We start from the raw sequence: 18,179 nt of genomic DNA, 5'->3' as shown, positions 1-18,179 counted from the left end.
GAGTGGGATCAGCCGGGTTAAGGGAGATGCAAAATTGGTGCCTGCCTCCACCTGCAAGCTGTGTGGGGAGGTCTCAACAAAGGAACAATGGTACCTGCCAGTACTTCTTTCCCTGATACAACTGCCCCTCCAGTCCTCACTTGGAAGCCAGATAATATGTCCCTGGCCCTTTTTGTGCTGCTGTCTTTTTTCCGGTGCTTAGGGCCAGTGTTTGTGAGTGAGAGTGACTGTGGTTGGAATTTTTTAAGAGGATGCGCATGTCTCCAGCAGCCCTCAATCTTACCCAGACAGAATCCCTGCTGATTTTCACAGCCAGACATTGTGGGGACTTTTTCTGGGCACTGGTGCTCCCGACTAGGGACCCCAGTGTGTGGCTGGGACCCCTTGTTCCTCTGGGGGGAACCTCTGCAGCCAAGATATCCCTCCTGATTCTGAACTGTCACCTGTGGTTATGAGACTAGCTCCTTTTGCATCTCTGTTCCTCCTACCAGTTTTCATGTGGCTTCTTCTTTATATCCTTCATTATAGGCGTTCTGTTCAGCTAGTCTTCAGGTGGTTCTCCAGGGTGGGTTGTTCCATAATTTAGTTGTAATTTTGATGTATGGATGGTGGGTGGTGAGCACAGCAGTTCCATACTTGGCCTTCTTGACTAGAAGTCCAAACTGAGTTTATCCTTAAAAGCAAAAGTGACTAAAAGCATAGTATAAAACATCTCCACATGAGTAAGTTGGCCTGTCAAATGAAGCTTCTCTTTTTCATGCCCAACTATGGTTAAAACACTCTTTTTGGTGAATTCTTTCTAAAGTGTATTACATACATCTAGCTCTCTTAGAGAATATGCAGAACATTTAACTTCTTGATGACGCAAGAGTTTCAGAGTTGTCATGTTATAATAGGCTTACAGAAATAAGAAATTTAGGATGTTTTGTTTCTATATTAAATTTTTGTGGTTTTGGGGTTTTTGTTTATCGGAGTGGTAATTTATAAATAGGAAGAGATTTTTATGCCTCTGGTAATTTTCCTTTATAACTTGTCCATAGTTGTATTTCATATTAGATTTTTTTTAATTGAAAATAACTTTAAGCAGTTTGTATATCAGTCATATTTTATAATTTATTGGGCTGACATTGGTTAACAAAATTATATAGGTTTCAAGTGTACAGTTCTGCAATAACATCATTCATATAGTGCATTGTGTGTTCCCACTCATCAGTTGTATTTCTTTTGCAGAGAATAAATTAATGGTAAATCTGAATATACCTCTGGGAGATCCTTTGCAGCCAACGAGAGTTAAGGACCCAGAAACAAGAAAAATGATTCTCATGGGTAAGACCAGGGATGATACTGAAAATGCTTAATTTAACAGCCAGTAAGGACAAACTGCTGGCTTGATGACTGACTTGTCTACTTTCTCTTTCTAGCTCTTTAAGAGCCAAAATTCTGTAGAGGGTCTAATTCCAATAAGCAGCCTATAAAAGTACTACTCTGGGAGAGCATTGATGGCAACAGCTTTCAGGCAGGGGACATATAGCACCATGCATTTATCCTCTGGGATGTAAGTGCTGGCCATCAGGAGTGTTGTCACCTATAACATGCCTCTTTTGACCAGGAGGACACATGGTGACAAGGGTTGTTTATGGAGAATTATAGCAAGTCAGTTGGCAGACACCAGGATGTACTCTTACTAGGAGACCAGGAAGGGAACGTGGGTAGGATTTAGATAACCTTGGCTGTGAAATGCCAGTAATGGTATCTGGGACATGAAACCTTTGGGGGGATGACTAGCAAAGGCATCAATCAGCCAAACAAATACAATCCTTAACGTTAGGGCCAGCAAAAGGTCCCAGAAGCCTCCTGCTATATTTAACACGCATCGAGTTGACCATGGGAGGTCTCAAGGGATTTGCTATAGTGTGGTGTAAGTCAGGGCAAATCAAGTATTTACCAACCAGGCAATGTTTCTATATAGGAAATGTTTAAATGTCTTAACAACTGTTATGACTATACCTGTGAGTATCAAGGACTATTTAACCGAAGAGGACAAGTCGGTTAAACTAGAGAGACAGTAATAATCAGTTAAGCACAAGCAAAGGAACCTATGATGATGATAAATTTATATTGTGGACTATATTAAACTTTTTAAAGATACGGAATTCTTTCTTGTCTCTTAGCTACTTTTGTTTTTCATTTGAACTATAGTGGAAATAATATTGACATTATATGAGGTGTGATAAAAAAATATGGTGAATGCTGCTGCCAAGTGCCATCCAGGTGATCTTAATTGTGTTTTTTGACCTTGATGGAATTATGTGAGCTGAGTTTATACCCAGGAACACTACGGTGAACTTAGTAGAGCTTTTGAGAAATGTGCATAGAAAATGGCCTGAGAAATAGGCAGACGGTTTCATCCTCGATCATGACAATGTTCCGTGTCACAAATCACTTCTGATTTGTGTACAGCAATTTCTGTCAAATAAAAACATTACAGTGTGTCCTCATCCACTTTGTTCACCGGATCTGGCACCGTGTCACCCTTCTGGCTTTACCTCAAAGTCAAAATGACCTTGAAAGGAAAACATTTTGAATCAATTCAAGACATTGAGTCAGTCACAACAGCACAACTTAAGACACCCATGAAAGAGGACTTCCAGAACTGCTTCAGAAAGTGGCAAGAACGATGGGATAAGTGTGTTTGAAGCAAGGGGGAGTATTTTGAGGGGGATTAATGGCAATGTGTCTTTTACTATAATAATTTTTTTTTAAAATTTAAATATTCACTGTATTTTTTAATCACACTATAGTATATTAATAGCTAAGACTTACCTAATGCTTACTTTGTGTTAGTGTTTTAACTACTTTACATAAATTAACTTATTTGATATTTACAACTCTAACATAGATGAACTATTATTTTCCCATTTTATAAGAAAAGAGTTGGAGGCACAGGGAGAGAGGATAAGTAACTTGGCTAAGGTTATACAGCTTGTAAGACAAAGACAGGATTTGATTTCTGGCATTCGAGCTCCAGAGTAAATGATCTAAAGCAGGTTTATATCTAGAAATAACTATTGTAATTATAAGTGTATATGCTACATGATAGAGCAATGTCATTGCTATTGCTTTATATTTATATTAATATTTTCCTCTTAGATCTTTTAAGGCCACGAGATACATATCAATTTTCTATTGAGCATGGTGAGTTGAAAGTATATAAAACATTGGATACACCCCTTTTTTCTACTGGGAAATTGATATTAGGGCCACATCAAGAAAAGGGAAAGCAGCATGTTGGCCTAGATACATTGGTGAGTATATTTCTTCATATATTTATGTTTTGCTGTTGGTACAGTTCTCATTTATTGGGCATGATGAGGCATTAAAAATGCTTTTTCCTCAGAAATGATATCTTATTACCATAGTGCACAGGCAATTTTTTTATTTGTTAAGTCTGTTTAGAGTCAGTCAACCAATGGTTATTTAAAAGTTCTTTTTCTTTGTATAGCAGTGTAGCCTTGAGATTTAGAAGTTTAAGGAATGGTCTTTATGTAAAAGAATCTTAGAATATAGGTTCGCACAGAAACCATTAGAATTTTAGAACTAGAGGAGATTATTGAGATGAAGTCTAAATCTCATTTCTTCCACCATGCAATTAAGCAATAAAGAGGTTAAAAGGCTTCTTCAAAAATCATGTAATTAATTAGCAGCAGACTGAGGACTGGGAGCTAGTTGCTTTAATAAGTACTAAATAATATATTCACTGTAAACAGCAGTATTATTGGCTGAAGTTACAATGAGATGCAAGGTGAGTCAGTCTCTGTCCATCTGTCTGTCTCTCTCACTGGAGACACACATCCCTTGCAGCACTGGTTTGATATATATGTTTTATTTCTACGTTTTGAATTTGAAAATTATAGAATATGAAAAATCATCAAATTTCACGAATATTTAATGTTATACCAGCATTTAAAAAATATTACATCTAAGGCATTGTTCAGTAAGGAACATTTCAAGAACCTATGAAATCATGTGTTATTGGAAGTATCATTCAAAACTATTCTTTTTATTGACAAAATTAAAGTAAGCTGAAAAAGAAAATGAAAGTATCAAAACCTTTGAATTTATATTAACAATAAAGGGCAAATTGAGTCAAGGAAAAGAAAAGGTACACATGAGGGTCAAATAAATTACTATATTAGTATAACTAGAATCCAAATGTAAAATATTTTAAAATATTCTTTAATCCAATCTTAAAATGTTCTAGATCTCCAGGTATTATTAAAAGAGCAAAAATAGTACATGTAACTAAAGTAATAGATGATTCCTGTGTAGTCACTAAGGAACAATTAATAGTGAAGATAAGCATTATGAAATGTCATTGAACTAATAGCAGTTACCCGTTAAACTGTATTGCCTTTATTATACCAAAAGAAATTTTTAATAAATACTTAAAAGTATTTAACATGGCTAACATTCAAAGGAATCTACATTAAAGTCAAAGGCTACTTTATAATTACTGAATTAGTAGAAATTATTAGAAAAATACTTGTGCCCTTTGACCTATGAATCTCACTTCAGAAATTTTTCATAGGAAAATAAAAGTTAGGGAATTTAACATATAGATACTGTTACATTGGCAGTAATTGCAGAAATTAGAAACCATTGAAATGTGCTGCAGGAAGAAAATGGTTATGTTTATATTTTGATTTAGTAATGAGATATACCATTATATGATAGTTATTTAGCACTTTCCAGGGACTATACTAAGCATCTTTATGTTAGTTTAAACACATATTGTTTTGAAGAATAGCTGTATAAGAAGTTCTTTAGTATAAACATTTAAGCAAACTTTGCAAGATTAAAAAAAAATATCTTTTTTTTTATTAGAGTTTAAAAATGAAAATGACAAACTTGAAGGGACTGTAGAAAAACGTGTTACTAGGTGATTATGGTTGATTTTTATTTTAAATATTGCCTTTAAATTTTTATGGTGAAAATCAGTAAAAAAATGTTTTAACATGAAACACTTTTAAATATATGCTTTTGAGAAATGAAAAGGACAAGGTAGAGAAACAACTTAAGTCATTAACTGTTTCCTGCAAACTCAGTGCTAGAGAATCTGCATAAGAGAGAGAGAAGCTTAGATTTGTTAAAATCAATCTGCAGAAGAATTAACAAATTAACTATGGGAGCTCTCCCAGAAGAAAAGGAGAGGTTAAGAAATAAAAAAATATGAAAGTTAAGTGATATTAAGAACAGGAGAAAACCAGGAGAAGAGAGAAGAAACCAAATAAACAAAGAGTAGAAATATTTGAAAATTAGACAATAAATGTTCCAGAACTAAAAACAAAAATAGTGACAGCAACATACTGAAAGGAGCCAGAGTTTCTTAGAGAAATGTCTTATCCAGGCCTGGGGCTGAGCCTGGAATATTTGTATCATTCTTGATAGCAAGCTATCAGAGACCATTAGGATTGGGTCATAAGGTCTCAGGATCTAATTTGAAGATGCTCTCACTGGACAAAGATATGAAAACTTGAGTATCAATAAGAATAACTTTAGTGGGTTGATACACATCAATTGACATACAGTCTAAATCCTTGAATTTGTAAGACTACTACAAAAAGAAAAACTAATTCATCACTGATGGAGAATTCTAGGAAGCCAATTTGTTTTAACAAGGTAAATAAAAGGAAATAATATATTCTCATATAAACTGTACAGTTAGTTAACCAAATAATAGATGAGGAGTTTGTCCTTGTTAGAAATATTCTAATTAATAAATAAAAAAGGATATTAGACTGAAATATTACCATTTTGCAACCCCTGATAAACCATTGGATCTAGGCATTGAGTATCAATGTCTGCTAACATTTATGAAAGAATACAGCCACATATAATGTGCCTCCTGATGGAAGAACACAACAATATCTATGAAGTAGTCTTGCCTCTGACATCTTAAAAAAACATAAAGCAAGCAAAAACAAAAAAGCCCCACAATACCCGAATTTGATTAAGTCTTGGATCTAACTATTAATTTACAGGGACTAAAGAATAGCGGACCTTTCAAATGACACTCTGGGTTTGTAATCAGCAAAACCCAGCTGTGTAAACAAAGATTTTTACAACAAATTTTGCTGCTTGATTTCTTTTTTTTATTTTTATTTTTATTTTTTTTACCATTTTATTTTATTTTATTTTATTTATTTATTTATTTATTTATTTATTTATTTATTTATTTACTTATTCATTAGTTTCAGGTGTACAAGACAAGGTAATACTTAGACGTTCATCATTTATATCCCTCACACTGTGAACCCCCCTCCCCCCATCCACTATCCCTCCGACCTCACACTGAACCATCACATTATATATATAAAATTATAGTTGGCATTCATTAATGTTTAGCTTCTGGTGTACAATGCCATGATCAGGTATCCACAGTATCCCTGAGGTGGTCTCCCAAATAGGACGCATGTCCATCGGATACCCAACAAAATTTCTTTAATAAATAGCTTCAAGAAATGAAAAAGAGAGAACCAAGAGGAACCTATAGACCAGGCTTTCTCAACCATGGCATTGTCGACATTTTGGATTGGTTAATTCTTTGTTGTAGGACGGCTGTCCTGTGCATTGTAGGATGTTTAGAAGCATCTCTGGCCTCTACACACTCGATTGCAGTAGTACCCTCTAGTCATGAGAATCTAAACTGTCTGTACCCAGACATTGTCATTTGTCCCCTAAGGGGCCAAATCATGCCCAAATTGAGAACCACTATAGATTCAGTGATTTAAGACTCTTACTTGGATCCCATTTCAAACAAATCCTTAAAAATGTGACATTTAAGAGATATTTGGAAATTTGAATACTGACTGGATATTTGATATTAAATATTCATTTATTTTTAGCTGTGATAACAGTGTTGTGGTCATTTTAAAACACCTTGATCTTTTAGTACACACTGAAATATTTACAGATGATTTATGATGCTGGGCATTTATTTCAAAATAATGTGGCATAGGGTAAGTAGAGAGACTCTGAATAGGGTTAGTTGTTGGTATTAGATATTCATGGAAGTTCATCATTTTAAGATTTCCAGAGCCTTCTTAGTAAAATATTTGCAAAAATGGGGAATGGTGTACTTAAGAGAGCCAAACTGATTAAGTAAGGAAAAAAACACTTAGAAATATATGGTTCACTTTCTGGGTAGTGTTGTTTGTTTACTTTTAAATTGAGGCAAAATTTTTTTGAATGTAGTAAATATTTGTTTTATTATAAAATTTAGAACCACTCCAAGAGCTTTTTTCCTACTTAGGGAACTAATATATTTAGTGGTTAAGAACATGAATTCTGGAGTCGCAATGCTTGAGTTCAGATCCCTGTTCTGCCATTTAAATTGTGACATTTACACCCCTCTGTGCCCCATATTCTTCATCTGTGAAAAGCTATTAAAATAGTACCGATTGCACTGGTAGGTGCATACAATAAATGAATAAAAATAAAGTGCTCAGAACAGTGGCTGGCACAGAGTATGTGCTGTATAAGTGCTGTGTGCTATTGTTTTTCTGGTGTTTTAGGCTCATTTTACAAAATGGTAAGAAAAAAGAGGCGGAATAATTCTCTTAGACAAAATATTCTTGATGGCGGAATCTCAAAATTTGTCTGAAGGCCTTATATTTTTTTATTTAGTTGCCCCCCAAAAACAGATCATTGCCAGTGTGTGTATTAAATATAAAATTTGCCATGTTTGGGGTGGCCAGTTGGCTCAGTGATTAGAGTGCAGTGCTTATAATACCAAGGTCACAGGTTCAAGTCCCACTTGGGCCAATGAGCTGTGTCACCCCACAGCTAGATTGAAAACAGCGTCTTGACTTGGAACGGAGCTGTGCCCCCCCCTCCCCACAACTAGATTGAAAAACAACAACTTGACATGGAGCTGATGGGTCCTGAAAAAACACAGTATTCCCCAATAAAAAAAAATTAAAAAAAAGAAAATTGCCATGTTTGAATAAGGAAGCCTGTGTGACCAAGAGTTAGATTTATCCTCTTAATGTTGATGCTTATGTTTTTTGCTTTTTGTTCTCTCTGTGCTTCATCAGTCAGATTGAGTTACATGTCCCAAGCATGAAACTTTTTAAGGAGGTATATACGTAATTATACATATTAGTTATTATACATATTATTATACATAATAGTTATTTTTCCAGTATAGCTAAGTGGTATTTTTGACAGTGCTTTGAAATTTTCATAAGCCAGTAAATAATAAGGAAGAATGAAATAAATTTCTTCCTGTATTAGTTTTTTATTTCTGCTTTAACAAATTACTACAAATTTAGTGATTTAAAACAACACCCTTTATTATCATTTATTATCTCATAGGATAGAAGTCTGGTGGGCTTGTCTGAGAACTCTGTTTAGAGTATCACCAGGCTGGAATCAAGATGTTGGGCGATCTGTTCCTCTCTGGAGGCTCTTAGGATGAATCTGCTTTCAAGTTCACTCAGGTTGTTGGCAGAATTCAGTTCCATGTGGTTGTAGGACTGAAGTTCCTGTTTCCTCTCTGGTTGTTGACCAGGATGTCCTTTTCAGCTTTTACAAATAACCTACATTCCTTGTTTTGTACCCTCTTATTTTCAATGCTAGCAACACCACAGATCTTTCTCATGCTTTGAATTTCATTGACTTCTCTGCTTCCAGCCGGAGAAATTCTCCATTTTAATGGCTTATGTTATTAGATTGGGCCAATCTAGATAATCCAGGATAATGTCCCCATCTCAAGGTCCATTTTGCTATATACCATAGCAAATTCTGGAGATTAGCGCATGGGCATCTTTCAAAGGCAGTTATTTTGCCTGCCACATTTCTTTTATCTTTCTTTGGAGTATAGTTGTTGTGAAGGTTCTATTTGAAATGAGATTTTGCTTTTTAATTTTACAGGTTTTTTACGTTAACTTTGGTGACCTTTTATGTACCTTACACGAAACATCTTATATAGTAACAACTGGGGATTCATTCTATATTCCTTCAGGTAAGACTAATTAAAGACATTTCTTTCACATGGTTAAATATTTATATAGTTGCTCATGAGCACCATAAAAATGGAAGCCACAGTGATTAAAATGAAGGATGATGTGACTGATACAAAAGAAATTTGGTACATATTTTCTTTTAATTTTGTCATTAGGTAAGTATATTTGTTTTTGGTACATGAAAATTGAATAATAATTTATTGCTGAATATGTACATATTTAGTTAGAAAATACATATTGCATCCAGTGTGGAAGGAAAATTATTTCTCTTGTCCTACCTCAAAGACATGTACTCAAACAATTTTTAGTAGGTTATTTTAAACATATAGAATAGTATGCTTCATCAGCTATTGAAGAACACAAGTCTTTGGAAATAGGAATTTTAATTTGTTCCTTTGTTCATTCATTCATTCATTCATTCATTCATTCATTCATTCATTCATTCATTCAACAAATGTGACTGAGAGTCTACCAAGCATTGCTCTAAGAATGTGGGGTACCGAACAAAACAGGTCAAAACTCTGCCCTCATGGAGCTTACAGTCTAATGAAAGGAGACTATAATAATAGCTATGTTTATATATTTCTTTGTATGTGCCAGCACCGTTATGAACACTTTGCATTTATTAACTTAATTAATCTTGATATGTATCAATTTCTAATATATAGAAAGTCACAGTATGGTACTCCGTACTATATACCTGCCTTATGTGTGCTATCCATCTGTATTTCATTTTTGCTATTATGTATTGCTGGATTTATTTAAGGGTAGCATTTGCCTTTTTTTAACTTTGAGATTTTATTTTACTTAACATTCTACCTTTTATACTTACCTATATTTGTATATGTCCAGTTTAGGGGAATCCACAACAGTAAGACCCTAATAACCATTGGGTTCAGAGAGATTTTCCCTTTCTGCACCCTTGTCTAATTCATTTTTATATCATTATCATAATGATGTGAAATTTATTCTTTCAAGTCTTAGGTGGATCATAGGTGGTAGTTAACTCTTGGATTTTTTTAAATTTATTTTTTTATTAGTTTCAGGTGTAGAAAACTAACTCTTGGATTTTTCAGTTCATGGAATTAAATAAGAGTTACTTTGGTTTAGATGAATTGATTTTTGGTGCTGTATATTTTAATTTCCTTAGTAATGGCTAAAATATTTAATAAAAAGGAAATGATTTCCTATGGAAATAATTTTATTTTCTTATCACTTTACTTCTAGGTAATTATTACAACATCAAAAATCTCCTGAATGAGGAAAGTGTTCTTCTTTTTACTCAGATAAAAAGATGAAAGATGAAGCACAGTTTAAATACGTGTGTGTATATATACACACATTTGTGTATCCATAAATGTATATATATATATGTGTGTGTGTGTGTACATATACATATATAACAGTTTGTGCAGTTTGGATGTTTAGTTTGTAATTATTTACGATGTTTTAAAATAAAATTTTATTCAGCTTTGTGTGTACTTATATACAGTAAACATTTTAAACTCCTTTATGTGTCTTATAATTTTTCCATGAATATACACGTAGCCTGCCATGCTGCCCATATTCATAGTATTTTAATAACATGAAAAGAATACCAAAATCATTGCTCCTGGTGAAATGTAGGGCTTTCTTTGTCAGAAGAGACATGATTAATGTGTCCATTCATTTAAAAATCTTTTCCAAATGCTAATTTTAAATCACTAATCAAAATAATCCAATAAGAGAGAACTTGTAAATGGTACACCTGTATTATTTTCTTAGGCCTGTGGTGACAAAATAGTACAAACTAGGTTGCTTAAAACAACATATTTATTGTCTCAGAGTTTAAGAGGCTAGAAGTCTGAAATTGATGTATTGGAATTGGTAGGGCCATGCTCTGAAACCTGTTGGTTTCACAATAATGCTTCTGCTTAGAATCTATTTTACTATTGAAAGATCATTATAGAATGACTCAGGTTTCTTCTTTAATGTTACCATGCACTAAAGATACGTAGAAAACTATAGAGATTTAGGGCAGAAAATGGTTAAAGGTCAGAAACAAATTGCTAGCATCTATTCCTGAATTTATTTTACGTATTCTCATATTAATCCAAAAAATTTTAGTTCCATTTGTCAGAATTATAATTCAACAGTATGCTTTAAATTTTGCTTTTATTTAAATAAAGAAAATCAGTGTAGATATATTTCTTTCATGTGAAACTGGCTAGGATCTTGTGTATTATATTTCTCAGGGTCTCCAGAAGAAGTTTCAAAGTTTGATATATGAATAAACATTTTATCACTAGAGAACTGTTATACTTGCTTTACCAAGTCAAGAGTTATGTGACTGACTATGTTTCCATGTTTATGTATACTGGCCAAAATTTGGCCTGCAATGGATTGACCTTTTTTCAAGTGAAGCATTTATTTTATTTATGTAATTTACATGTCAATTGCATAGATCTTAAGTACAGTTTAATGAGTTTTTGATAAGCGCATCTTACACCTAAGTAACCCACAAAATTTCTGACACTCTAGGAAATTCCTTCCTATTCTGTCCAAGTCAGTTCCTGTCAATCCCATTTTCACCTGTTGGGCCACTATTCTATGTATCACTGTAGGTTGGTTTTACTTGTTCTATAACTATATAAATGGACTCATAAAACACACTATCACTGAGCAAATGTCTAAGATTCATTCACTGGGGTGTGTATCAATTTTCATTTATGTTTTATTGCTGAATGGTGTTCCATATGAATATACCACTTTTCCTCTTAATAGATCTTTGGGGTGTTTCCTGTTTTGAGCTATTATGAATAAAACTATGATACTATGAATTTTCTTGTCAAGTTATCTAATGGACATATGTTTTCTTTTCTCTGGGGTTGATATCCATGAATGAATTGTTAGGTTGCAGTATATGTGTATGGTTAATGTGAGAAACTGCCAAAGTGATTGTATCATTTTTACACTCCTGGCCAGCAAGTTATGCAAATTGCAGTTGTTTCACAATCTTTGCCAACAGTTAGTTTTACCAGTCTTTAATTTTAGTTATTCCAGTGGGTTTGAAATGGTATCTCTTTAGGAAGATACAAGTTTTATGTTATATTTACCTTTTATGTTTTATGATCCATCTCAAATTAATTTCTTTTTTATAGTGTCAGATAGGGGTCAAGGTCAATTTTTTTTTCCTATATGGATATCTAGTGGTCTTTGTTGAAAAGTTGTCCAAGTGCTTTAGGTCTTCTAATTTTATTTGAGTTTTAAGACAATTTTGGCTGTTACAGATTTTTTGCATTTGCATATGAATTTTAAAATTAGCTTCTCAATATTTACAATAAAGCCAGCAGGAATTTCTTTGGGATTGCATTGAATCTTTAGATCAATTTGGGAAGAATTATCATATCTGAAGCAATATATACTCTTCAATGAATGATCTCTCTGTCCATTTATTTGTATCTTCATTTCTCTTGATCTTAGTTTACAGTTTTAAAATAGAGATATTGCTCATCTATTGTTAAATTTATTGCTAGACATTGCAGTGTTTTTGATGCTATGGTAAATTATATTGTTTCTCTAATTCCATTTTTTAAGTTTTTGTTGGTAATATAGAGAAGTACATTTGATTTTTATATACAGTCATGTGCCACATGATGACATTTTTGTTAACGACAGACCACATATGGTGGTCCCATAAGATTATAATGGAATTGAAAATTTCCTATCAGCTAGTGATGACATAGCTTCTTAACGTCCTAATGCAACGCATTCCTCACATGTTTGTGGTAATGTTGGTGTAAACCCGTGCTGCTAGTCATATAAAAGTGTAACATACAATTATGTATAGTTCATGATAATGATAATAAATATGTTACTGATTTCTGTGTTTTATAGTTTTTATTATTTTAGATTTTGTTTTTTCTACTTAAAAAGTTTGCTGTAAAACAGTATGACATGTTACAGAAGCCTCATCTCCTGTTTACATCTCTTGATTGCATCATTTCCTTTTGTGATTGTTTTAATTTTGTATTGTTTTGTATAGTAACATGCTGTACAGGCTTTTTGCTAGGAATAATAGGCTATACCGTATTGCGTAGGTGTGTAGTAGGCTATACCATCTAGGTTTGTGAAGTACATCTGTGATGTATGCACAATGATGACATCACCTAACGATATATTTCTCAGAATGTATCCCCATCAAGTTGTACATGACTATTCAGTTTACATTCTGTGATGTTGCTAAATTCACTCAGAGGTTTTTTTTTTAAGATTGCTCACAATTTTCTATGAATGCATTCTATATATACTATCATATCTGTGAATAAAGACTTTTTGACTTCTTTCTTTTCAATCTTTGGGCCTTTTATTTCTTTTTCTTGACTCACTGTACTGGCTAGGACCTCCAGCAAAGTGCTGAGTAGAGAGCAGCCATCCTGTCTTGTGCTCAATTTAGACATTCAGTATTTCACCCTAAAGTATAACGTTGTCTATAAACTTTTCATAGATTTAAAAAAAAAAAATTAGAAAAATTTCTTTGCATTTCTAGTTTGCTGAGATTTTTTTTTTATTAAAGTTTATTGGGGTGACAATGGTTAGTAAAGTTATAGGTTTCAGGTGTACAATTCTGTAATACATCGTCTATATATCACATTGGGTGTGACCCAGTCATCAAGATTTTTCTAAAATCAAGAATGTCTGTCTATTGACATGATCATATGGTGTTCTCATTTGTAATTCACCACTTGGTGAATTACATTTTTTCTTTTTTTTCAATTTCGGTCTCTTACCTGTCTGGGATAAAGCATACTTGGACATAATGTACTATTCTATTTATATATTATATTCAGTTTCTTTATATTTTGTTAAGGTTTTTTGTGTGTCTAGGTTCTTGAGGGAATAGTGATCTGTGGTTTTCTTTTTTGTTACAACATTGTCAAGTATTGGTATCAAGGTTTAGAGACGTTACTAACATGCCTTTAGGCTTTGTGGGACACACACAGCCTCTGTCACCTCTGTCCCTCTCTGCTCCTCCCTCCTCCTCCTTCCCCTCTTCCTCCTTCCACTCTTTCTTTGCTTTCCTTCTGGAGATCTCATGTAGTGTGACTAAGTATGGTAACTGTAGTTAATACTGTATACTTGTAATTTGCCGAGAAGGTAGACTCAAAGCCCCTTTTTTATAACAAATATTTATGTTCTTAATGAGTGTTTAAAAGTCTTTGTTCTAAAACACAAATTTGTCAACCACTGCTTAGAAAACATCCATTGTTCATTAATTTTACCATTGTAGAAGGAGGGGAATATAATAGCTTGCCTACGACTGGAGGAAATCATTAATTTTCCTGCAAGTTTGTCAAGCAGCACAGGTTATATCAACTGAGGTCTTTTTTCTCTTTGACTCAGAAAGGAAACAAGATGAAAGTGTTATACTGTCAACTGAAAATAGAATTTTTAGAGGAAAGCCACATACTTAGGGCCACCCAGAGATGACAACTGCAAATGTCTTTCTGGCTAGGCTTTGGCACACAATCCAGACAGATAAGTGAGACTGGGAGGATAAAGGGATAAAAGAGGGATCTGCTGTGTGATAAGGACATATATTTAGGGCTTAGGAAAAAATCCAAGATACATGTGAGACCCATTGCAACTTTCCTTCATGTTTGTTGTGCATGGCATATATTAGTTTCCATATATATGTTCCATATATTTATATATGGTATACCAGGGGTGCCAAAAAACTATACACATGACTTGTATTCATCTTTTGTTAGCAGTATAGAGTATTACAATTTTAATAGTTTTTTTCCTCTTAAAATATGTATCCATTTTTTTGCCACCCTCTACATAATACACAAGGTCAGACAAGTTTGCGGACTTGTTGCAACAATGTTGTTAACCTTTTGATATCAGAGGCTATTCATTATATCAGGGGCTATTCATTATGAATTTGTATCAACTGGACAGTTAACCAAGTTTACTATTTGGAAGTGCTGAAAAGGCTGCATGAAAAAGTTAGATGACCTGAACTTTTCACCAACAAGTCATGGCTCTTGCATCATGACAATGCACCAGCTCACATGGCACTGTCTGGGAGGGTGATTTTAGCCAGTAAACAACTGTTTTGAAACACCCTCCCTACTCCCCTTATGTGGCCCCCAATGACTTTTTTCTTTACCCGAACATAAAGGAAATATTGAAAGGAAGACATTTTGATGACATTGAGGACATCAAGGGTAATACAATGACAGCTCTGATGACCATTCCAGAAAGAGTTCCAGAATTGCTTTTAGGGGTTGACGAGGCACTGGCATCATTGCATAGCTTCCCAAGGGGAGTACTTTGAAGGTGACTGCAATGATAATCAACAATGAGGTATGTAGCACTTCTTCCAGGATGTGTTCGTGAACTTAATTGTCAGAACTCATAACTGTTACAATATTGTTGACTATATTCCCTATGCTTTAGCCCACACTTCTATGACTGCTTTGTAACTACCAATTTGTACTCCTTAATCACTTCACCTTTTCACCCCCAACCCTCTCCCATCTATTACACTGATAAATCTACTTTGTTTCCCTGAAAATAAGACCTACCTAGACAATCAGCTGTAATGTGTCTTTTGGAGTAAAAATATAAGATCCGGTCTTATTTTACTACAATATAAGACCTAGTCTTATATAATATAATATAGTTAATATAGTAATTATAATAATACAATACCAATTCTTATGTTAATTTTTGCTCCAAAAGACACATTAGAGCTGATTGTCCAGCCAGGTCTTATTTTCGGGGAAACACCGTAATACCCATCTGACACCATACATAGTAATTACAATATTAGTGACTGTATTCTTTACGTCATAACTAACATCCCCATGACTACTTTGTAACAACTGATTTGTACTTTTTAATCCCTTGTTTTTCACCCATCCCCTCAACCTCCCTTCCATCTGGCAACCATCAAAATGTTTTTTTGTATCTATGAGTTTGTTACTGTTTTTTAATTTTGTTTTTTAGATTAAACATAAGCAAAATCACATTGTATCTGTCTTTGTCTGACATACTCCACTCAAAACAGTACCTTCTAGATCCATTCATACTGCTGCAGATGGCAAGAACCCATTCCCTTCCATGGCCATGTAATATTCCATTGTGTATATACTGTGTTTCCCCAAAAATAAGACCCAGCTGGACAATCAGCTCCAATGTGTCTTTTGGAGCAAAAATTAATATAAGACCCAGTCTTATTTTACTATAAGACCTGGTCTTATATAATATAATATAATATAAAATGTATACCAGGTCTTATATTAATTTTTGCTCCAAAGGACACATTAGAGCTGATTGTCCAGCCAGGTCTTATTTTTGGGGAAATACAGTATGTATCACCTCCTCTTTATCCATTCATCCTTTGATGGACACCCAGGCTGCCTCTACATCTTGGCTATTGCAAATAATGCTGCAATGAACATACAGATGCAGATGTCCTCTCAAAGTAGTGTTTTGGGTTTCTTCTAATACCCTGAAAAGGGATCACTAGGTCTTTCATTGTCTCTTCTTACAGCCTTTGTTTGCAAGTCTCTTGTGTGGAATAAGTATTGCTACCTCAGGTTTTTTGTTTGTTTGTTTGTTTTTACATTTTCATGAAATTCCCATTCCTATACATTCAGTGTGTATTTTTCAATGGTGAGTCTCTTGTAGGTAGCATATGTAAGGGTTTTGTTTTCTTATCCATTTAGCCACACTTTGTTTTTGATCAGAGCATTAAATCCATTTACATTGAAAGTAATTGTTGATAGATATGTAGCCGTTACCATTTTATTCATGTTTTTTATTTTTTTATTTTTTCATCTTAAGTCATTAACATTCCCTGTAATACTGGTTTGATGGTGATTAACTCCTTAGTTTTTTCCTGTTTGAAAAGCTCTTTACCTATCCTTCCATTTTAAATGATAGCCTTGCTGGGTAGAGTAGTGATTGTCAGTCCTAGCTTTTCATCATATTGAATATTTTATGTCAGTCCCTTCTGGCCTGCAAAGTTTCTGTTGAGAAATCAGCTGACAGTCATATGGGAGCTCCCTTATAAATTACGAGTTGCCTTTCTCTTGCTGCTTCTAGGATTCTCTCTTTGTCTTTTAACTTTGTGAACTTAATTATAATGTGTCTTGGTGTGGGCCTGTTTGGGTTCATCTCATTTAGGACTCTGTGCTTTCTGGACTTGTATGTCTATTTCTTCACCAGGGTAGGAAAGTTTTCAGTCATTATTTCTTCAAATAGGTTCTCAATCCCTTGCTTTCTCTTTTCTCCTTCTGGTACCCCTAAGATGTGAATGTTGTACTTGATGTTGTCCCAGAGGTCTCTGAAACTATCCTCATTTTTAAAAATTCTTTTTCCTTTTGCCGGTCCAATTGAGTGTGTTTTGCTTCCATGTCTTCCAAATCATTGATTTGATCCTCTGCTTCACCTATTCTACAGGTGATTCCTTCTAGTGCATTCTTCATTTCAGTTACTGTATTCTTCACTTCTGACTGGTTCTTTTTTATGGGTCCTATGTCTTTTTTTAATGCTTTCTATCTCTTTGTTGAAGTTCTCACTAAGTTCCTTGAGCATCCTTATAACCATTGTTTTGAACTCTGTCTCTGGTAGGTCGCTTGCCTCCATTTTGTTTATTTTTTTTTCCTTCAGTTTCCCCCTGTTCTTTCATTTGGGGTGTATTACCTTATGTACTCATTTTGGCTGCCTCTATGTGTTTGTTTCTATTTATTAGAGATCTGCTACCTCTTTCAGTTTTGCCGGGTGGCCTTATGTAGTAGGTGCCCTGTGGGGCCCAGTGGTACCATCTTCTTGTCACTTGTGTTGGGTGCTCCAGGAGTATCCTTTGTGTGGGTTGTAGGTGTCCACCTGTTGTATTTGAGCCTTGATTGCTATTAGCACATCAGTGGGTGGGATTGACCCTCAGGCTGACTGGCTGTGGGGTTTGGCCACATCTGCAGCTTACAGGCTGCTATACAGGGAAAGGCGGGTTAACCCCGCATAGTGCTCTGGGGCTTGTTGAGACTGCCCTTTTGGTGTGCTGCTTATGGGCTAATTGGGTGGTGCTCTGCTATGGTCTGAAGCCAACCTTCAAATATGTTGGTTCTGGAGCCTCTTGGGAGGGGCTCTGGTGCCTGCTCA

The 18,179-nt window shown here is 34.5% G+C and overlaps 1 protein-coding gene across 2 annotated transcripts in view; it reads left to right on the top strand.

Moving 5' to 3' along the window:
• The window catches only part of CENPC (centromere protein C), a 60,003-nt gene extending 46,646 nt beyond the window's left edge, over positions 1 to 13,357 (top strand). The window contains exons 16-19 of one of the 2 annotated variants that reach the window (XR_013994015.1): positions 1,231 to 1,326; positions 3,151 to 3,305; positions 8,935 to 9,025; positions 10,254 to 13,351. Coding sequence is in view for 1 of the 2 variants with exons in the window: in XM_081059834.1 (XP_080915960.1) it covers positions 1,231 to 1,326; positions 3,151 to 3,305; positions 8,935 to 9,025; positions 10,254 to 10,324 (413 nt within the window). In the remaining variant the exon portion in view is untranslated. Of the gene's footprint in view, positions 1 to 1,230; positions 1,327 to 3,150; positions 3,306 to 8,934; positions 9,026 to 10,253 lie in introns of both variants that reach the window. The other variant, XM_081059834.1, reaches the window with a different exon arrangement.
• Positions 13,358 to 18,179: the final 4,822 nt, after the last annotated feature.

This window comes from Rhinolophus hipposideros, assembly GCF_964194185.1.
Source record: "Rhinolophus hipposideros genome assembly, chromosome: 1".
In the NCBI taxonomy this organism is placed as follows: domain Eukaryota; kingdom Metazoa; phylum Chordata; class Mammalia; order Chiroptera; family Rhinolophidae; genus Rhinolophus; species Rhinolophus hipposideros.
Note: the sequence above shows the minus strand (reverse complement) of the source record. Positions and strands in the feature narration are given on the sequence as shown.